The following is a 23812-nucleotide window of genomic DNA, read 5'->3' as shown; positions in this document are numbered from 1 at the left end:
AGGCCCTTCAGATGGTTGATGCAGATGAGGGATGAAAACCCAAAGTTGTTGAGGTGGTCCATTTCCCTAGAGGGGATGGAATTCACTGTGGAACACCGCCCCGGTACCGAACACACCAATGCTGATGGTCTGTCCAGATTCTTCCGCCTTAATGTAGAGAACTCCTAAGAAGGCGGGTAGTTCTCCCTACATTTCAGCTGGAGGGGACATGTGTTAGACCTGGCACCATGGACGAGGGTATCCCGTGCATGTTTTGCCTTGACCTCCTGTGTTTTGGGGACTCTGTTTTGCTGGTCTAGCTCATTTGGGCACTTTGCCACTGCTGTTCAGTGCAAAAGTGCAAGTGCGCCCTTTTTCAAATTGTTGTTATGGATTAGTGATCCCATGATTGCCATATTTGATTTACCAGTCAGACCCTAGTACAGTGCACTGTGTGTGCCCAGGGCCTGTAAATTAAATGCTGCTAGTGGGATGCAGCACTGATTGTGCCACCCACAAGAGCAGCCTGTAAAATGTAACTCTGCCCTGCTAGTGCAGAGCCTGTATGCAGTCTAGTACTGCCAGGTTCACTTGGCTAGTGCACCCACTTGCCAGGCCCTAACCTTCCATTTTCTTACATATCAGTCACTCCTAAGGAAGGCCCTAGGTATTCCTTTGGGCAGGGTGCAGTGTATGTGAAAGGTAGGACATGCTCTGGAGTGTGTGGCATGTCCTGACAGGTGAATTACTGCCAATTTAGTTTTTCACAATTGCAAGGCTACCTGTTCCCATAGGACAGAATGGGGAGTTTGTTTATAACATCTTATAAACATAACTACCCCTGGGAATAAGGTAGGGAAAATAAAGTTTAGTATCCCTGTACTCAGAATGTTAAAATGCGTCTTTTAGTGAGGGTGATTTTTACATTCTTTATTTGAAAATACCACTTTTAGAAAGTTAGTATTTTCTTGCTTAACCATTCAGTGTGCCTCTGCTAGGTTTGTGTATTGCATGTCTGGCTTTTGGATGACAGGGCAGTGGCTCCAGAGAGCCTGGTGAGTGAGGACTGGGCTGAATAGACCTGGGATGCATTTAGGGGGAGGAGATTTCCTTTCACCTGAAAAGCCTGCTCGTCCACAATGTTGTCTCCACCTCCTGCCAGGAAGCTGCACCAGTCAGGACAGAACTGGTTCTGACTGGGTACAGACACTCTCTGCCTTCAGAGAACAAAGTGTTTATGTGCATAAAAAGAGGGTACAGACCCCAGACTTTTAGATCACTTCTGGGAATCAAGAGGAACCTTTGCCTAGGAGAAGAGCATGAGAAGCTGATGAGGAATACTGCCCCTGTGCTGTTTGCTGTCCGGGGTTGGCCTGCAGTGGCTACTTGCAGCCAAGCAAAGGAGAAAAGGACTTTGCTGTTTGCTTTGTCACCTGCTTGAGGAAAAGGTCTCCAAGGGCTTGGAATTGAGCTTGCCTCCTGTTCTGAAGTCTCAGGGACACAAAGACTTAATTTCTTCTGTCTCTCTGCACCTGGAACTGCTGTTTCAGCAGCCACAGAAGTAAATTGCAACACTGTCGCCGGCGAGCGATGCCGTAACCTGCACTGAAGCCATGGGCACCGCTCATGAAGAGCACAATGCACTGCCCTGACTTGCACTGTAGGCCCGACGCCTGCTGCCGCTGTGCAGCATAGACTCCAAAGCCATCACCGAGGCCGCTGCCTGCACCGGAGCCGAGGAAACTGCTCATGACGTCCATGATGCATTGTCCAGACTCGCACTGCAGCCCGACTTCCCCGACGCCGGTGCTTCATCAACGCGGAGCCAATACTCGACGTTGGTGGCTCCTGAAAACATTGAAACCGCACCGTCGTAAGGAACAGACACCTCAACGCCACTGTGACATCAGTTCCCCGACATGGTAAGGAACTGAGGGCTCAGCTCCCCTGCATCGCCCAGCACCTCCCCATGGGTCATAAGGACCCAAGGCTTCACCTCCCCTGGGGTCGTAAGGAACCGACGTCACCCGGCCCCAACGTAGCATCACCCTCCCGACACTGTGAACTGTCTTTCCTTTCATTGTTTCCAAGGTACTGTTGTTCGTGGGTCTGCTTGACTACGCGCCCGACGCAACGCAACTTGCGGTCAACGCTGTACTTTGGGATTCTTACTTGTCACAACATCGTAATAGCTCCAGGTGAAGTTATTTGTTGCTATAAACTTTAATTGGGTGAATAACCTATTTTTGAGGATATCTTGATAACTGTATTATGGATTTTTGTTGTTTGGTCTTGTTTTGGTTTAGATATTTTTCTAAATTTGTGTGGTGTTCATTTGTAGTGTTTTCACTGTATTACTGTATGAGTTCACAAATGCTTTACACACTGCCTTTGAGATAAGCATGTCTGCTCATGCCAAGCTACCAAGGGGGTGAGCAGGTGTTGTTTTAGAAGTGTATCCCCCTTACCCTGACTAGAGGCAAGGGCCCCTATTTGGACAAAGGTAGCTACCTATGCCAACTAGATACCCCATTTCTAACAATCACCTATCAATTATTGCCTTTCCATTGCCATTTGCCCCACATAGGCATCAAAAGCATACCATGATTCTATAAGGTATACATGATTGTTAACATTATTGGTGAAAAAGAGAAAGCTGACTTACCTGCTCTGGATACTGTGGCTGGAGTGGCAGTGCGGAGGTGACTGATTTCAAACACCAGCCTCATGGATGGATTCAATGGAATTCTTTCATTGCTAGCCAATGTTAGCACCTACATTGAAGGGAAAGGTAAGTACTCAGAGTCTTCCTAACATCATTCATATGTCACCAGTGTTAATTTGTATAACTCAGATTCAGTGAAACAAACATAAGTGTACAATGAAAGTGTTCTTCCATTCAGAATTAGGCAAAAGATCCACCCAACTCCACAAAGTCATTTCAAGGATCATGATTAGCCACAAGAGCATATGTTTACATACTTTCACTTATTTTATTTTTTTCAATAGTTCCACTATAAGAAAAGGGGCTATGTGATATGTGTATAATTTTGGGTCTTTCTCTTTAATGTTAATAGCACACACGCTGAGACGATGAAGGGGTCCATGTACATACATTAACTCTGAAAATATATGTGTTATAGCATGAAGTGCAGACAGCACAACATATAGAGACTACTACTACTCTGAGTTTTCAAATTATGAGCTTTGGCACAGGCAAACAATGTATTCATGATAGATCTCTGGCCTCAACAACAAATTTGGGGCTTACATCACAACGTCATGCACTGATATTCAAGACCAATATATATATTTTATAGGGTTGGGTAGTTCTACATATAATATCCCCATCCCCCCCCCCAAAACAAAATGAAGCTAATCAGATTGCCTATATTGTTAGACGTTAATCCATGCTCGAAAAAAATCATACAATGCTATATTTGAAGGGATATCCCTGCCAAACCCATAGAGGAATACTTTTTTAATTGTGGATCTTAAAAAAGCAAAATATGTGGGTTTTTTATGTGAACTGGTCTTTTTCATTGAAAAATCAACATCTATTAATGGAACAATGAAGTATTTTATAATATGCGGCATTTTCGCATTTTGCCTAAAAAATAATATTCCGTTTTTTATTTGTGAGAGGTTTGAGGATCTGAAATACCATTCAGTACCTGCAGGGAGAAAGACATACAGCGTCTGATAATCAATAAACTCAAAGAACAATTATCTAGACAATAATGAATCCATCTAGGGGACTCAGATAAAACATCTTCTATGTGCCATGGCTAACAGAAACCTGATCAGAAGAAGACCCATACCAAGACAATCCAACTTTCCAACAGAGAGCGCTTTGTTTCTTACTATTTGGTAGCTTGTCAATTAAAAGCCTTATGGGTCATTAAGCGCATGTAGGAGCAGTGCTCCTGGTCTATCAAATTCTTGCTTCCCTCACAGGGTTTAGCATTGGAGAAGTGGTGTGTTTACAAAGGCACAGCTGCAGCTGGCTCTATTGGGAGAAACCCTAGATCTGGCAACTCATCCGTCACTAGGTCTCCAGGAACAGAACCACCCAGCCTCCCTATTTAGGTGAGCATCACACCTCTTCCCTACCTTGGACCCCCATGAAGGGCAGGATGGAGTCTCTTGTAGGTATAAACCCTTCTGGTGCACACAGGTTGGCATTTTACCTGGGTTCCAAACAGCACAAATTATGGCATTGCAGCATACCAGAGCTAAGCCCTAGTCCAGCAAGGACCTGGTCAAAAGGTGTTCTTTTCATTTTCGCTTGCAAGGCTTGCCCAAATTAAGTGGATCCGGCAGGGCAGGGCCAAGGTTGATCTAGGATCCTTCACATTGGGGGTACTCCTAAACTTTTCTTAATCTGTTCCTAATACCATTTCAAAATCCACATTTCTTCCAAAACATAAACTCCTACTTGCCAGCATTCAGAAATGATTGAATAATATTGTGGACAAATGTTGGGTCAACGGATGACTACATTGAGCCATGGAGCAAAATATTATTAATTTTTCATCGACTTCATAGTGCAGGGACGTACCCTTACAGGACCAGTCAGTTTTCAGTATACTGGCCTTTAATAATTCCTACCCAACATATACATCCTGTGATCTGTCAATCGTCAGGCATACTTCTGTTAACATAGAGCTGTGCTGGAGGGAAAGGAACACCTATCCTCCACCACAGGGATATTATAGAGTGTGAGCCCCAATCAGCTTATCTTGTGCACCAGTAAAGATGAAAAACATGTAATGTAATGTAATGTAAATACCAATTTATAACGCGCGACAATCGCTCCAAGGAGCATCTAGGCGCCCAGAAAGGACCTCCAGATGTTAGGTAGTTCCTATGCTTACTTGACTGAGACCCGAATTACACTAGGCTTTTGACAGTCGTATCTTGTAGATTAAAGATCCAGGTTTTTAGGTGTTTGCGGAAATCTATTTCTTTATCCAGTAACATACAACTACTAGACATATTACATCGTGCACACCATATCAGTGCCAACCGAGTAGGGATTTTATGGAGCATTTGAAAAGGCTAGACCATGCTGAAAGCCAGCACAATTATATGCAGGGGAGTGTTTTAAATGCCACTGTAAATTAAGCAAAATGCCAGCGACTTCTCTAAATTTGGATGTAGCGTGCTGTATATAATAAACTGTTGTTGTTGCATATCTATGCTGGGCATACTTGCAGGGTTAAGGGTACTCAAGGTCATCATGTGACACTGAGTAGAATACAAAGGCTGGAAATCTAACACATTAGGTACCTTTCACCAGTACAAAACAGGAGTATGTTTAACTGAATTGATGGTATTTTATTTTTAATTATGATTTACACCAAGTATATTATTGTAGAGGGGTGATTTCGAGGCATGAAAGAAGGCACATTTATTTCTGATGTGGAATTTGGATTATTCATTTGAGGATCTGATCCTTTTGTTAACAGAGAAAGAAGCTTTTGACTGCACCAAGAGAAATAATGAAGGATTGTCTTGGTTTTTATGTGAAAAGATAGTCAGAAATTCAGGCGCATAGAAATGCAAATAATTTAGATCTGACACAGTAGAACCACTGGGGAAAGTTATCCTCAATGCCACATTGCTGTATTAGAAGGGCAGAGTTCTAATGATACACCATTGTCGAATTCACAGAATGCAGGGCAGGGCACAGCATCTACTTCTTGCAATCACTAGTTTAGGGGATCTTAGTACAAATATGCAGAAGCATGCAAATACACCCCTTCAGTTATAGCTTATGCAAAATTCACGTTTGGCCTAGTCAGAACTTAGGCGCTGATTTAGAGTTTGGATGAGAGGTACAAATGTGACGGATATGCCGTCCACCTTATTACATGCGCATTGCAACGTTTATCCCATCCGCTTTATTACAAGAACAATGTACCAAACGTTGTAGCAACTTTGTACCAATGTACCTTGGTCACCCTAATTATAGTTGCACCTTTACTGCATAATGGCTTCCAGAACTACTTGTCAATGAGTGGAGAAAAATGTAGTCTCGGATGGCCAGCAGTAATTATAAAGGTCCGTTAGGAGAAGATAACTAACTCTCCAACAATACCAAATAGAAATCATTTCAAATAAATGTCCATTTAATATTAATATTTATTGTACAATGTAAAATAACATTTGACCAAAAAGCATACAAGACCATAAAATTCATTATGCCTACAAAAATTAAAAAATCACCAAGTAGCATAGCTGTATTAGGCCATTGGTATGTAAAAAAGAATGATAAAAGCATATTATCCTACATCAGTACTGGATCTTACCTTTCTGAAACATACATTATATATTTCGTTGAAAAGTCAATCAACAAAGATTTTATTTTAACATTTGATCTCATGGTATGAATTTACGGTACAACTTGAATTTGCTCTTATGATGCACAAAATCACAACAGCATAAAGCTTCTTGAACTCTACCGTGTTCAGCTCATTCATTAAGCCACCCTTTTAAAGTGTCTATGTTACATACTTTAAATAGAGTAGTCACATTAACATCTAAGATGATGTGTCATAAATAAAGTTGTTTACTGAGCACTTTTTTAGGACTCATTAAATAAAGTGGAAAATGAAGGTAACTGCTAATCAGAACAGGAATTAAATCCTTGATTGAAATTGCATCGTAGTTACGTTTTTATAAAAAATGCTAATATGTTCGCTCATGGTAGGCATGAACATTTGCGTGTCATATTAAGAACTTTATTTACACTGTGTTATCATTCCCTATAATGTTTTTATTATGCTAGGAGAATCATGATTCACGTGAGCCCCCCCCCCACCCCCTTATTATGTTACCTTATTATCGTCCATGACTGTGTTAAGTGACTCAATCCACATCGGGTCAATGTCGCCATCGAGCACAATCCACTTTGGTCCATCGTGTGTGACATTTGCCAGCTCACGCATGATCGAAGAGAACAGTCCTGAAAGAGTGTATTCGAGACATTCAGTCATGGCACTTGCAGGCACTGAGAGATGTGTTTACATGGATAACTAGCATAAATTAAGTGCATGAGAACAAACAGGGTATCATTTTACAAACATTCCAAAGCACTCAATAAAAAGTTCAGAAAAAGTCAGTTAATAAAATAAGGATTCCTGTAGATATATCAAACGTGTAATTTATTGAAGACATATGCCAGGTATCTGTACGTGCATGTTGAGAACATCAGAAAACTGCTGACATGTGTTTCTAACTATTGAAAGGCAATCCGTCCTATAGGCTAACATGGGAGTTGGCTTGCAACATCTTACAAGTATAACTTTCCATTGGGATAAGATAGAGACACAGAGTTTAGGCCCTCTGAACTCAGAATTTAATAATGCATCTTTTTAGGGAGATGGGTTTTTACATTGTGCAATTGAAAATGCCACTTTCAGAAAGTGGGCATTTATTTGTTTAGCCATTCGCTGTGCCTCTGCTGTTTTGTATATTGACTGTCTGGTTTTGGAGTAACAAGAGCTGGGGATGTACATTCACTGTAAACAGCCAAGAGGTGGGTTGAAGTGTGTCCTGCCTTTCCTGGGTGACTCAGAGTTGAGTTCAATAGACTTTGGCTGCATTTAGAGTGGTGGGAGAAGTTTCACGAACACCTGAATAGGCAGTGTCTCCTCGGCACAATGCTGTCTCCACCTCCAGTAGTGAAGCTGGGCCAGAGAGGGCAGAACTGGTTTGGACTGAGCTCAGAGACCCTTGCCACAAAGAGAACAAAGAAAACATGGGGTATAAATATTGAACTTAAACCCCAGAGAATTACATCACTTCTGGACTCAAGAGGAACTTTGCCAAGGAGAAGAGCTGGAGAGCTGTGAGGAGGGGTATTGCCCATTCGCTGTGTGAATCACAAGGTTGACATTAGTTGCTGCTTCTGCCAAGGAGATGAAAAAGACTGGAACTTTGTTGTGAACCTGCTTGAAGAAGAATCTCCCAGGGCCAGTGTGTGCTGGCCTCCTCTTCTGTGACTATCATCTGTGACTTGAATCTTCATCTAGAGACGATAGAATCCCCTGACATCTTTAGCTTTTTAGGGGACTTGGCAGCTTTCCAACTGATCTGTTTCCCGGCGCTACGCATAGCGCCGGGTATCTTCTTGATCCTGTTTTCTCGAACCTTGGGTCACTGGAAGTTTTAACACCTCTCCCCATGATCTGGACAGATCACTCTCTCATCCAAATGCAGCTAACGTTAGCTCTGACATTAAGTACCAGTCTAACCAGCACCCTTCACTGAAACGGCAATGGCATACATTTGACCAGGAGGCCTTCCTCACAGCCCTGAGCACAAAATCACTAGATAGATCTATCAACATGGAAGAAGCTGATGTGCTCTTCCATAGGTGGGTTTCCCATGCTCTAGATAGCTGTATCCCTCTTAAACTCACTCACTCCAAAGGTGCGCGAGCCAACGCCTGGTTAAACGAGGAGCTGACTCTAGCCAGGAAGAACTGCAAAGTTCTAGAGAGAAGATGGAGACGTACATATGACCTCCAGGCTAAATTACAGTTTAGAGTAGCTAATAAATCTTATCACAAATTAGTGCGTAAAACCAGGGCCTACTTTTAAAGGACCTGGTCACCCCACTCCCCCATCAGCATCAGGTAGTATTATATCTTCTAGCCAACAATGCGAAGAGCTGGGAAACTTCTTCCTCAAGAAGGTGGAGGGCATCTACCATAATTTTGATCATACTGGTACCCTGCCTTATGGAACTCCCTTCCCCTACACATCCGTAGTATCTCTGATCACCAGGCCTTCAGACGGCTTGTGAAGACTTGGCTCTTCTCTCAACTTTAATCCCTTCTCTGTTCCCTACTTTGTCTTGCTTCAGCGCTGGGACGCCTCATTGCCGGGGCAGCCATGCGCTTTACAAGTATTCTAATCTAATCTAATCTTCTGAAGTCTCAGAGACACAAAGACTTCACCTGCAACCCAATGACCAGCACCTGGACTCCTGTTTGGACTCCTGCATTCGAAAGGGTATCAATTCCAGTTCCTGGGCACTAAGAATTGTGTGATTGGTGCTGCAAAAGCAAGAAAAACAACTACACCACCGTCAGTAACGCCGCAACTGACGCTGCGACCTGCACTGAGGCCAGGGGCGCCGCTCGTGAAGTGCATGATGCACCAGCCCGCCTGCACCGCAGCGCTGACGCCTGCGGTTATCGCCCTTCCTGACGTCAGCGCTCTCATCAACATTGCCATTGCCATCATCCCGTTATCTTGGGGCAATAACCGATGAGGGTGACTTCACGATCTCTTTGACTTTGCACCGCCTCATCAGAACCAATGCCTCACCGCCGACGACTTACCCTGTCCTGGACACAACGCATCACCTCCTTACAGACTTGACGCCTCGCCTCCCCCGTTCTAACCAGGGAATGGCCTCGACCTCGGCACTGACGCCTCATCATCCAAAGACTTTGTTTTCCAAGGTACTGTTGTTTGGGGACCATGTGACTCCATGTCCTATGCCGCGCACCTCACATTAGGCGCCGTACTTTGGATTTATGCCTGTGTCAACATTGTAATAGCCCCAGTTGGAGCTAGTTCATTTAAACAAGTTCTATTTTTGAAATAGCTGTTCTAAAGCTAATAATTTGATACATGTATGTTGGATTTTTGTTGTTTTTGTTTTGTTTAGTTTAGATGAAGATACTTCTTTTTTCTGAAGTTGGGTGGTGTCCATTTGTGGTGTTTTCACTGTGTTACTGTGTGTTTTAAGTACAAATACTTTACACATTGCCTTTGGGATGAGCCTATCTGCTCATTCCAAGCTACAAAGGGGGTGAGCAGGGGTTATCTAAAGTGTGTAATCCCCTTACCCTGACTAGAACCTAGGGTTCCCACTTGGACAAAGGTGCATACCTCTGCCAAATAGGGACCACCATTTCTAACACCATGTAATTGCTCAAACACAAAATGATGTGCCTATCATATTGCTCAAACCAGAAATGAAGACCACCTCTTGAACTGGATCTCTAGGAATATTAAAGGCCATGGTCCCTATGGACAATATGTCTGATTGCAAGTCAGCCTTTGATCCAGGGAGCTGTTGCTTGAGGAATCCCAGAAAAAGCTGCTAACCTGTGTGAATTTTCCAACCAATTGATGTGCTGCAATCCCACGTGACCTAGAACGCATTCTGTAAAGTAACTCATTCTGACCTAACTGTATGCATGTGTGAACTACAACTTAATTCTTTGCATTTCTGGCCAAAACTCAATTGTTGATTTCAAATGTGTCCCTTTCGATATTTTCACCCAATACTTTGTCTTGGTCAAGCCAGCACTTGTATTATGTGGCCTTTTGGAAATCTAAGTGTACACAGTCTCTAGGTTGATTACAGTGCAAATTGCTGAGCTTTATATTATTTGCTAATTGTGAAGGTGAATTCAGTCACTGGCACAATCCACCATCTCGTATTTGTCTATGAATTCTTGACACATGGCTGTTGGAGATCCACAGTCCGATTCACAGAACTAACTTACGACAAAATCCTAAACTTACAACCATTTTGGTATTCACAGAAGACACTTACTCATTAATGAGTAAGTGTCTTCTGTGAATACCCAAATGGTATTAAATTTAGGATTTTGTCTTAAGTTAGTTCTGTGAATCGGGCCCATAGTCATCTTGACAGAAACACAGAATACATGTCACTATTGCTTTCCATTTTTTCGGTTTTCCATTGGTTTTTAAGCTAGCAAGGACAATAATTAATATTCATTGGTGCTTTTTGATTAGTGCGGTCTTTAAATGAATTTTAATGTAATACTTGCTTTCCTTACTTCTCAACTGTAATATATTTGATTATTTCTTATAATAAAGGTTCACTTATTCTAATGCTTTGACCACTGTGGACTGAACCTCTGGGCGAACTTGGATAGGCTAATTTAGCTTAAAAGTCCATGGGCTTGTCGAAATATGCCTTGAATTTTGAGTGTGCTTGTTTAAACTGAGGAAGTATTGCTTAGGTTCAGACTTCAGCACTTGCCTCGTACATTTAGTACAGACCACAAAAGTTGTGGTTAAGGCTTGGAGGTTTATAGGCCAACCAGTATTCTTAGACATTTAAACTCAGGATAGGAAGAATATGCATTTTGAGCTATCCTTAGGATGAATTAGTAAGGATTAGTTTTAAGGAACTGACATGGAGTCTGAGAGGAGTTGGGCTCCATTCATTAGGCATTTTTTTAGACATATATTTAGGGATTTACATTTATGGTGTTATTGGAATTTAATTTTAATCGTACATATTTAGGCTAGAACTAGGAAATTAGATTGATGATTAGTAGTTTAATTTTGATTTGAGGTTAATAATTTTGAGATTGATGCTTGACTTTGGGTGTGTAGGCTGGTATTATTGTTTTACATTTTAGCCCCATAGGAATGGCATAGATTTGGGGAATTAGGCGGAGCACTAAGAAATTAGCCCAAGGCACAGTTGTTTAGTTACTGATATTTAGCTTTAGAGGATGTGAATCTAGTCCTGAAAGCTAGGTTCATGAGTTTGAGATTAGGGTTTTATGCTAAGAATTTGACTTGGGTGTAGAAGTCAGTTTAACTGTTGGCATGGTAGTTAAGGCCGTATTTTAAGGATTCAGGCTTTGACAGTTGCATTGAAGATTTAAATATTTTGTCTTACTGGTTAAAATGTGGCTTTGGTTTAAAATTAGATGTTTGAATTAAGTTTAGCATTTTTGCTGTGTTGAGGGTTAGTTAGAGTTAAGAGTAGTTTTAATTAGGAAATAATGTACAATTCAGATTTAGGTGTGGCTTTATATTTCTAGGGATTTCAGAAATTTGGATTTGATGTTTTGGTTTGGATTAACCTTAGACGGCACAAATATTTTAGAATAGATAATAGTATTCAAATTTAGCTTGTCTAATTGAAGTGGTCCAAAATTAAATTGCCATAATGACTTACATCAATTAACCACTTCGGTTTAATATTTTGAAAAAACGGTATTACCGCTTGGAGTCTGAAATATTAATTATATGTGTTCCATATGTGAAATACATCTGACACGGACCACTAGGCTTTCCTCATCTCCTGTTCCCCAGGCTCTTGCAGCAGCATTCGACATGAAAGTTAGACTCTCTAGAGCTTTTAATCACTGAGTAATCACTTTTTCTTCTTTTCTAGGCCTTCTGTTGTGCAACAAGACAGTGAAAACACACACTGCTGCTGCTTTCTCCTGAGTAGCAAGTGTGAATCTTTCAATTGTCTCTAATTAAAGCATTTGGGGCACTAATGTTTCTAATAACTCCTTTTTTGTAATTAGGGGTTTAAACATCAGTCTAGAAAACGTTTGAATTATATCCTTGAGTTTAACTTGAAATTAATATTTAATTTCCATAGCTTCACAGTTAAGTCAGCAGCATTATTTATCAACTCATTTGTCATTTTCTTTACTCAGAGATAACTCTACATGTTGTTATATTGTCTACATGGAACAGCTTACTCAGAATGACACAACACTGACTTTCAAAGCATAGCATACTAGAAGGATTTACACATAGAGAACCCAGAGGATCAGACTCCCCCCTTTCATCTCCGAACACACAGAGATCAACTGCAGAGTACCACAGGGATCATCGCTCAGCCCCACACTTTTCAACATCTACATGGCCCCCCTCGCCACCATCGTCAGACAGCATGGGCTCAACATAGTATCTTACACCGATGACACCCAGCTCATCCTCTCACTCACGAAGGATCCCGAAGACACCAGGCTCAGCTTCCAGGAAGGAACAAGGGATGTCGCGGCCTGGATGAAGTTCAACACAGGGAAAACAGAGGTCCTCATCCTGGGACCCTCGACCTCCGCCTGGGACACCACTTGGTGGCCCTCCACCCCCCAAGCGCCTTGAGACCCTCACAGGTGAGTAGCAAGCTCTATAAACCCATGATTGATTGATTGATTGATTTCAATGTATAAGTTTTCCAGGAATGAACTGCTGGAGTCCATTGAGGAAACCTGTCATGCCATCTGAATTTTAAAATTAACAAAGAGTTTGTGAAAGTAGTAACTCTAGTTTCATAGTAAAAGAATGAAAATAAATCTTGAACTTTAGGTGCTGAAAAGATTCTTGTACCCCTCTAATGTCAAGTGGACCAGTTACATGCTGTTAAATGTATTCTATTGAACTTCAATACCAAGACCCAGAATCAAAATCCTAAAACTTTCTTGATGCACTGTTTACCCCCATAGGCCTCCTCATGTACAGACCATGTTTGTTTTAGAGCTCTACATCAGACAGAGCAATAGAGCTCATCTGTGAAGTAAAAAGGCTGTAATGGGCTTTAGCCTAAATGTCAACATCTCATGATTGTTAAATTCATAGCAGGATATGTCTGTTAAAAGACGAAATTACAAACAAGCTTTGTGTTTATACTTTCCTTCATAGAGAAGAATTACGCACATCTGTAATGTTTAAAGACGCCAGTAGGACCCTTTCTATATCAACTCATGCCCTAATGTTTTTCACGATCTGTAGTTGTTGAAGTACGTTAAACATTTTAGCAGAAAGCTCTTGGTTTTTCACATTATTTCAAGCACATCCTTGGGAATAAATATTTAATGAATTAGTTAACAATTTATAATCCAAGCTGACTTGCATTTTGCACAACTATATACCCATCTGTATGGCTATTGCACTGACACCCACTGCACGACTACAGCATAATTAACTAGATCAACACATTCATAATTGAATACAGAGGGACAATCCTTCTAGCTCTCTTACACGTAACGATCATAGGAAGAGTTTTCATGGTATGATTTAGAAAGTACTGTATCTGCATCTAAGTGCAGCTTGCTGCCCTAAACCAGTGCCATTCGAGTTCAAGCGGGTATGGAAATATATGGAACTGAATGAGGAACAAGTTGAGAAGAGGAGACTGTCTCTGTCCTTGAGCAGATACAAAAATAAAGAAATGGTTCCATTGAGGAGCATTATTGAAGGATGTTGGGACAAAGTGGAGAATGTTGTGAAAGGTATACTTTTCTAGAGACAAACTTGTTTTTTTCAAATTAACTAAATCCAACAACAGTCAATACAAACATAGTAACATGATGTATATTGCCCAACGGTGGATTAACAAATAACCAGTCTTTAACTAAATGCACAAATTAAATATTTTACCATCTTTCCATTCTCGAGTTGCAGGATTAATGATGCCAAAGAGTTCATCATTGGTGACTGCTTTGGGATTGAGATCTGTCCACACAGGGCGGCGCTTCATAATCTGGTATGTCTTGTTTAAAGACTTCAGTACCTGGGACTTGCCAGTGCCCGCGTTACCCACGATGAACACAGAGTGACGAACCGCAAGGAGCTCCTCCAACTGCACAACCTGCAAAAGAGGTTCACTCGTATCATAGTGGTCTGATTCACGGATATCAGCTCAAGTAAGCTTTTACACCAATATTCAGAACATACGATTCTTTTCCACTTCATACGTTCCACCATTCACATAAACAGTGTGGTTTTTGCAGCAGGTATACAAAAATAAGAGCTCAAGTCAATCAAAGGAAAATGACTGGCAGCTACACCATATTGTGCAGTTCACATACATTGTCACATGAAATTAAGGATAAGAAAATCTCATTTGTGAATTTCATGCAAAACAAAACACTTTTACCTTACTGTATAATCTACAATTTCTAAGAAGGGTTGAGGTAGCTAGGTGGAATGTATACCAAAGTGTGACTTTTCAATAGGGTTGTAACAGAGAAACTCCCTGGATTCAACTTTCAAAGAATACAAAAGTGAAGGAGAGATGTAAGATTTTTTTGAAATGCAGCAAATTGAAGCTTTTGATGTCTTAAAACACAATAAAAATGACAAACAAATAACATGCTACTCTTACTTTAAGCACAAAGTTGTCTTCAGCCTGCAGCTTCAGATCTAAAACTGCCTTCTTTACAAATGTTTCAAAATCCAGGTCACGTTTTCGTGGCACCTCCAGTGCAGGAAAAAGGTCTCCAATTAGTCCCATGAAGACAGGCATGTCATCAGTGACGATCTTAGGAATGTTGAAATCACGAAGGGCTCTCATCAGCACCTGGTCTTCAGGGCGATCTGGGTCTCCCCTCTTCAGGGATCCAGCGACAACCAACACAGACTTGATGGCTCGCAAGCCCCAGTCATAATGGTCCTGAAATAACAGAATGACATAGTTGAAAGAGTAATACTAGGTACTAAAAAGATGCACTAGTTAGGCACATACAATTTCTGTGTGAATTGATATCATGGCATTATACAGTTGAGGCAAGTTTACTAAGAGGTCACAGCAATCAAAGTTGCTGTGCAGCGTTGGGTGAAAGGGACAGAGCGGTACGGAGCCATATCTAGTATGATATGGAACTATTGCACAATAGTGCAAGGGTATCTTCCTGTTGTCTAGCACAGGTTTTGTACTGGAAGGATGCCCTTTCAGTACAAAATACTATACCTATGCATAATTTACAACTGTTTCCACTTTGTATGTGTGGTGTACAATACACCACACATCACACACATACAAAGTTTGAAATGTTTGGAGATATTGAAACAATGCTTCTACTTTACCCCTCCCTCGAGGAGGCATACTTTTGGGGTATAAATTTACTATCAGTATTAGTAGTTGGGGATTTGCATCAAAACCAATGGGTGGTTGCATGGAAATGCCCATGTACCACCTGGTGATCCCCCCTTGACGCAAAGTACAGGAAACATCTGTTTTATGTTACTTCAGGGCTACTTTCAAACTTTGTGCCATTTTGCGATACTATGCATGAAACTGCATTGGTGCAAAGTGTAAGTATATCTGGGCAATAATGTACACTGTTGTACATGTGAAGCCATATCAGATTTCCATTAACTATGATGTGCATCACTGTAATTATTTATGATCTCTTGTGCAGTGTTGTATTAATGCAAAGAGGATCCACTTCCTAGTCTGACCTTGAAGCTCTTTTGTCACTTAAAATGTCCTGCTGTATAATGATATATCAATGATATTTCCAAATATCAATGCTAAGTCAAATATATATATCTAGTGGACCTCTTCCTCGGTCTCATCCTTAGGATCCCTTATTTGGATTTTTGAAGCTTTCTCCCTTTTACAATCCAGCATTATTTGGAGTCTCTAATGGATAGCTAAAACTCTCACAGGTCGAGCTAACTGCTCTGTTCATCAGCTGAAACATTTGGCTAACCACATTGGCCAACTTCTGTCATGATCAAACAACCAATTGTTGAAAGGACTGCTATAATTTATCTCAGCTACCAACAAACACCCGAGACATATTACAGACCAAACATATGCAAATCAGTCTTGATCCTGCTTCTATCGAAATAGTCCAACCAAATCTCCAGGCAGCAACACAAGTCCAGATCAGTTTCGGCCCACTTGGGCCGGATTATTGAAGTATAGTCCTTTGGCACAGCAAGAATAGGACTAATGTATAGACATGTCCATCACACTTACAGGTCTACTGGAACAAACTACGAAGTGATGAAAGGAATGCTTGAAATATTCTCAGCCACTGTTGGTCACTCAAGCCACATTATAGTACATACATTTTTGCCCATTTTATCAATCTACACAGAGACTGATAATATGCAAATCAGATTTGGTCCCGCTCCAATAGTAACAGTTCAGTCCAAACTTCTATTTTGAAGCACATTTTTCGGCAGTGAAAATTATTTGGAAATGTCTTCCCAGAAGGCGAAGTAAAGAGCCAACAAACAAAAAAGCCAACTATTTACAGAGGTGAAGAAGTGCATATTTAGGTAGTATAAAATGCTCCAATATAAACCAAAATGCATCTATGGCTTACCGTTATCTGATAAAAAAGAGAATAGATCAAGAAATGTAGATCTTAAAAGACGGATTAATTTCAATCCCGCTTCAATATCCAATCACTCAAGAAAACATGCATCCTTTGAGCTGAGGTAGAATATCAATACCTGCCTACCTACATGTTGCCAGACAAGAACTAAGAATGGGTGAGACGAGGCAGGAGTCATGACCAGATAGGCTGGAAAAGGCTATCTTGTGTGAGACATCTCAGGTGACAAAAGCCAACCCAGAGTTTCCGGTAATCATCCTAGTTAAAGTCCAAAATGTAATGATTCCTTTGTAACTAGAGCATGCCGGCCAATGAAGCAGAATGTTTTTTTTTAAAGTAAAAGCCTGTTGCCTTTACTACAGTGTACCGTGAAACTACATAGCTAATCCGGGGGCTCATGGGGGTCTGTTATATAATTTTCCAGCAATTTCAAAAGGAAAGGCTGCATAGCTGCCACTGATGATTTTTGCTAGTGCCAGATCACTAAATCTGATTATTTAGCTCTATGAGTGTCATCATTTATAGTTAATAATCAGAAATTATGCATACACAGGAACAAAATCATTCCAATAAATTTAGGCACATTTATAAAATGTAGGTGTTTTAAAGCTTTGCTTTTATTGCTAAATAACACACTGACTCTCTGAAATACTTCTAAATTATTCAGAAAAAAATGCTAAACTCAGTGGAAAAAATATATTTTCCATGTTCATTTGATGATATATATCAACATGTTTTGGTCTCTTGCAGTTACAATGCCTCTAATCTAGATAAACACCACCTTTGAGATGAAGTGCTATTCTGAATTCCACTGTCTTTGGCAGCTGCACTTCCTGATTATATCTGCCCTTAGATACCATTTGAAAAATACTATTTGAAGGAAATTACTATCTTTTATGTGACATCCCCCCATAATGTTCCCCTGTCTGCTTAGCTTGTTTTAAAACTCTCTGCACATTAGCCCTGCTAACCGGAACTACAGTGCCTGTACTCCCCTTTAAACATGGTGGAATTGGCTTTTTACTAATTGATATTTTTAACTTGCATATAAATCCCCAGTATATGGTTGAGAAAGTGCACCAATGGCCTGGATGTTATATAGCAGTCATGGACTGCAGCAACTGTTGTGCCATCCACTGCACTGGCAGGGCAAACATGACATCATGACATCAGGCATACCCTGTGTAGCCTTACTACTGTAGTATAAATCCTATAATGCAACCTGTTAAATTACCTCTTTTTAATAAGAGAAAACCTTCCTTTCAAATATAAAAAATGTACACATAAGTGGGCCTTGCAGCCCATTAGTCGGAGTGCATGGTATTTTAAAGAAGGATATGTAATTTTAACGTATCCTTACAGTGACCAGTACCCAAAATCAATTTTCACTGAAACGAGATTATGAATGGCCCGTAGGAAATAATGGAAAGCTAGATCAAATATTAATTCTCTAACTCTGGATTAGAGCTAGACCAGTTAGAAATGAAACACACGTTAATATCTATTTAAAAAAAAAGTAGTTGTGAAGTTTAATTTCTAATAAATATTAAGGAAAAGTAACTTGTAGAAAGTTACATTTCCCTTTCTGAAGCTCCAAGGGGCTAATCTGCATTTGCTCTCCAGCAGTAGCCCGGTGGCTGAATAACCCTGATGGGGAGTGAAAACAGCTCTAAGAGCAAAAACGATGGCTTGGGTTTAGGGTGATGCTTTCACTTGACCTGGTAGGAAAAGACCAGTTGAGGTGTCACAAGCAAATGTTAGATGACACCTAAAAAATGTCCTACCTTTTGTACTCCCAGTCAGGTAGGCACCAATCCCAGTGGGGGGGAAACTGTTCACAGAACTGGTCTGAAATGACCACAGCGGAGGAGAGTGCTCATTGCCATGCCCACACCTCTGTATGGGTACAAATGCTCTGTAGAAGAGAAGAGTTTACCCTTTTTGGATTTTAGGAATGAGGGTCACATTGGTTTATAGTAGGGAAAACAGGAACTGCTGCATAAGTGGACAGGGTTGCCCCAGGGAAGTTTATCCCCTTTGCTTAGGGTGGGGCCAGGATTCACTCCACCCACAATCTAGTGTCAGATATGAAGGTAAAAACCCCTGCTACCCTCCTCAGAACACTTTTTGGATCTGAAGAAAAACAGAAGAGGATTGGATCTGCTGTTTGTGACACTGGACCTGCTCCCTTGTGTACCCACAAAAATCGAAGTAGACTCAAAGTTTTAGTTGAATGACCTCTTGTGTGGCTACATGGCAACCAAAAGCTGCAAGAGGAATTTTCCTGAATTTCCCAGCTAACCGGTATCAACTGGACCTGACCTGCACCATGCTGGTGGCCGCTCCTGAAGTGAGTCTTGACCCCCGAGTGCTGTTCCTGAGGTCCTAGGACTCTTGGCTGTGTCTAATTGAACTTCTCATACCACCCCTGAAAAGCAAGGACTTAAAAAATGTTTTTGTACTTTCAGATCTCCCGAGGACTTGGACAAACCACTTCAGCCTATCCAACCAAGATCCAACCTCACTAGGCTAGGAAACCCAGTTTCTCCTATTGGGTGAATCTTCCCAGTAGAAAATTCGATTCAGCAGACCCTCAGTAAGAAGGTTTCCAGCCTCATGGAACTCCACACTGTATACAGACACAGCCTTGACCAGCTGAAAGATTCAAAGCTCCAATAAAAGAGACTGAGCTCAAAGGTAAAAATCTTGACCGGATGAAAGCTCCAAAAGTGTCTGGGTGTGAAATTTGAATTTCTCCTGCTTGAAGCTTTTGCCGCCAAAACCAATGGCTTCAGCAGTACATCATCCAATGCCTAACTAACTTTATGAAGACTTCCTTGGATACAGCATGTTGCCTTACCCTGCTGAAAGATTTTGACTTCCAGAAAAAAGACTAAGGGTCTCATTTAGACCTTGGCGGATGAGCGCCATCATAATGGTGATGGACATTTCGTCCGCCAAAATATAAATCCATAGGATATATCACAGCACATTTGCCCAAGCTGAAATGTCTCATACTTACCTGTATGTATAAGAACTCTTTGTACAACTTTATGCTTACACTTACCTGCTTGGATAGGAGCTCTTTGCATAACTGATAGAGGGTAATAAACTTTCTGGCTAATAGTCGAGCTTCAATGAATCCTTCCGCAACCAACATGATTTCACAGATGAGCTCAAAATCTGGTACCACCATGGCACATGGTCTGGAAAAGCAATACAAAATCTACTAAATGGCAATGTGCAGACAGTATGTACCATTCGGCAAATAAACAATCTGACAGTAAAAAGTTGTATTTGTATTATTTATATGCCTTAGACACCTGTTCTTGAACTAATATAATACATTCAAAGAGAAACTTCATTTTTGCAAAAATATTGATTTAGAAGAGAGGTGAGAAATTTCAGACCAAAAGAGACTTAATTATATGCAGAACACAATAAATAGTTTACAAAGAAAACATTTATGAACGCGGTATGTCAGCAGGATTAGAGAGGGCTACATAAAGTTGTAGTAGGAAAAAGCTATGACCAGAGGCAGGCTAGTATGGCTAGACTATTACGCAAATAGTCTAATATTACAGTCAGATCTCAATGAATATGTGGTAATGGAGGTCATCTCAGTGGCCAACATGTATCTGCTAATTTAAGGCAGGTCAGAGAACTACATCAAACCTTTCACGAGGGCATGAATGTAACCCTCTCCTTTACATTTCATGAAGGGTTACATCGGAGTCTCCTAGAACAAAATTTAAGTGGATGTATTCACAAAATTAATTATTTACTCCCTACTACCATTATTCATCCAGTCTTTGTGAAAGATAAGGCTTGCTTGCCTGAATTTCACATTTTCAGTTCCTGATTATGGAAGAGTGCTGACTTCTGGTTTGATGGGTTCAGCTAAATATTATTTTTGAATCTTCAGTTAATCTTAAATGGAAAACATTGGTCCTTGGACATCATCAAGAACTTTGGTGTAAAGACTTTATATTGAACTATCTGTCATAGTCTTCTTGGTGGAGGGGACAGTACTCACCTAAGTGCTGATCCTCCCCACTACTTTAGCAATATTATAGAACTTTGCAGCTTTTAACCCTGTGAAACCTTTGATATCTGAGAAGATGCGCTCCTTTATTGACCCTGTGAACATGCCTTGCTAGGGCATGTCCTCCTTCCAAATTCCTGGAGTCATTTATTTTTTCTCTAAAGAGTTGGTTGTATGCTTGCCGTTTCATCACTCCTCTAGCAAAACGAGAGGGATATCCATTTTGGACACATGGATTTATAGTCACAATTATTAATGATGAATTGGCTCACAGGTATCAGTCAATGAGGATCTGATGGCTAAATAGGAGTGTCAATTCATAAGCAATAGCTTATTTAATTTACTGTCCTAACAAGCAATTCGAGTAAGTGTACAGTCACAAATAAATGTTGCTGTAGGGAAGAATATAAATAAGAATATAAATCAGTACTTGCCCCACATGGAACCCACTTGGTAGCTGCTACTCATAGATATCCTCTCATCTTCAATTGACCTTACTCCTCTTTTTCGATAGCAATGTAGTGCCCTATATACTTTCCAAGCAGTTAATGCTATTTGTTGATGGTTAAATTTTCATTTGATTACAATATCCATCAGAAAACAGGGATCAGATTTGTTTAGGAATGTCACGAGAGATTGGAAGTCTTCGAATTGCTAGGGGAGTAGTGTGTCCCAACCTAGATTAATGGTAGATCGTATATCTCTCTTATAATGCATTCAGTACTTTGTCACAGAAGTAGTGTATTTTCATTAATGGCCTCCTAGGACAAATCTGATTTACATTCTCAGGCCAGATTAGGGCAAGGTAACATGTAATAAATTCATGTAGTGATGTTGCAGCCTCTGATTTCATCCCCAGAACATGCTGCAAAGATTTGACACAACAGTGATATTTACCTACTCATTTTCAAGCCAATACAACATGTGGTAGGTGGAGGGAGTATTGGTAATTAGTTTCCCTGCTGGATTTGGAGAAGTGTTTCAGTTGCTTTGATGACTGTGGCAAAACCATCTCTTCTGGATAAAGCACCGACATCTTAATGCCCTGTTATTTTCTGGGCATTTTAGTCTTTATCACAGTAATTACTGGGTGTAGTTAACTTCGCACTACTCATAAGTCCAACCCCTGCACAAACAGGTGTTTTATGCAGGGGTCTGAATTATCCATCCTGTTTGTAATCAGCCCAACAGAGGTCAAACTTTAATAATTTCAATAGGATATTGAAAAGAGGGGCACATCTTTGTGCAAAATGTTTTGAGTGTACTATAATCCATAGTGCAAGAGCTCTTTGGAATCTCATGTCCCAAGCAGTCATAAATGTACCTGAAAAGAGCTTTGAGGTTTTCAGGCAGCTCAGTCCGTCCGGCATACCCAGGGTTCATTGTAATGAAGATGCCAACGGTGGGAATAAGGTTAATATCTTCTCCAAGGAAATTAAAGCGCTTCTTTTTGTCTCTTATGGCATCCTGTATGCTTTTTACCTAGAACCACAAAACATCTCTATTTTAGTCAATGAACAGAATGCATAATGTGGATAAATAGAAGTAAGGTAGACTTACACATGAGTTACAAATATAAAATAATGCAAAAAAAACATTTTGTAACTTGGAATAACACATGAGTAGCATATAGAGTAAAGATTATGCAAGAGAACCAAGTAATCCCTGACTAGAAATGTTGTCAAAATAATGGTCCATATACAATTAACACAATCCATATAATATAGGACTTTGTTTTCCCCTGGACCAGTAGCTGTGGTATGGATCCTTCCCTTCAGCCTAGTGGCAATTCTGCATGAATTTGATATATCAGAAAGGAGAGAGAACACCATAACAGAAAGTTAAGACAGAAATTTGGAGTTTCCCAAGAAGCGTTAATATTTGATTTTTGCAGCCCTTGAGATTTTAGAGTTGTCACCTTGTGAACAATGAGAGATCGAGTCACCTTAAGCTAGTAGCCTAAAATAACAAGTGGTGAGCATGAACCTTTTAATAGTTTTGTAGGGGAATACATTTTCTACTGTTAGAATCTATCATAGCCAAATGGATTTGTCATAAATGTTCATGCCTTGTTACTACTGCCATGTTTGTTATGTGAAATCAATAAAGAATATATGTAAAAATTAATCTATCATGGCCACTTTTAGATTCTGACAAATGTATTTTCCCAGGAGCATACTCAGGACATCCAATACAACAGGACTTAATGAATGGACACCACCACAACATATATTTTCATTCTGCCAGCAGGATTTCTACATATTTTAGGATATATATTAGAGTGACCCCTGCAGTTTTAAGAGTTAAACAAACTATAGAGAAAGTTACAATTACCTTGGTGCGAAGACGTGCACATCAGAAATGTGCACCAGCCAAGAAGGAAGAGTTACCAAGGGGAGTCCCGAATCTTGCCAAACCCCGATGGATTCGAGTTGGATACTCACTAGAGGACCGAGGAAGTCAGTTTCCATTTGTGTTAGTCCTGGTGGTCTAAGATCTGAGTCTACATGCACATTTCCATCCTCACAAGACAACAGTCAGCAAACGGTCATGCGGTGTACACTGATATCCACAACTGAGTGGCTTGTGCACATGGATGGATGTGGCTGTGGTGGCATTTAGGTACCACTAGTGAACTCTTGAGATTGCCTGTTCATCACCATGCCCCCATTTTAAACTGCAGTTTATGACCTTTCTCCAAGGTGCAATACAGGCTTCTACTTTTTTCTGTTTCATGATATGCTCAGTGTTGTTTTTATTTCCATTTGGGGTCCCCATCCTTCATGTTGTCCTTCTGCGTCATAATTAATGTAAACTTAGTTTTCATTTATTTTAGGATAAATTGATAGTTATAGTCTTAGATAATTTGTATGAGTGCACAATTTGGAAATTTTATATGG

General features: G+C 40.5%; 1 protein-coding gene across 1 annotated transcript in view; it reads right to left on the bottom strand.

The window, feature by feature from the left end:
* Positions 1-23812, bottom strand: part of DNAH9 (dynein axonemal heavy chain 9) — a 1435662-nt gene that overhangs the window by 894318 nt on the left and 517532 nt on the right. The window contains exons 29-34 of the mRNA XM_086930591.1: positions 22237-22394; positions 19935-20073; positions 14902-15189; positions 14175-14385; positions 6822-6949; positions 2645-2753 (exon numbers count right to left, since the gene is read on the bottom strand). Coding sequence (XP_086786717.1) covers positions 2645-2753; positions 6822-6949; positions 14175-14385; positions 14902-15189; positions 19935-20073; positions 22237-22394 — 1033 coding nt within the window. The remainder of the gene's footprint in view (positions 1-2644; positions 2754-6821; positions 6950-14174; positions 14386-14901; positions 15190-19934; positions 20074-22236; positions 22395-23812) is intronic.

Source organism: Lissotriton vulgaris, chromosome 7, assembly GCF_964263255.1.
Source record: "Lissotriton vulgaris chromosome 7, aLisVul1.2, whole genome shotgun sequence".
Lineage (NCBI taxonomy): Eukaryota > Metazoa > Chordata > Amphibia > Caudata > Salamandridae > Lissotriton > Lissotriton vulgaris.
The sequence above is the reverse complement of the archived record's forward strand: the minus strand, read 5'-3'. Positions and strand labels throughout refer to the sequence as shown.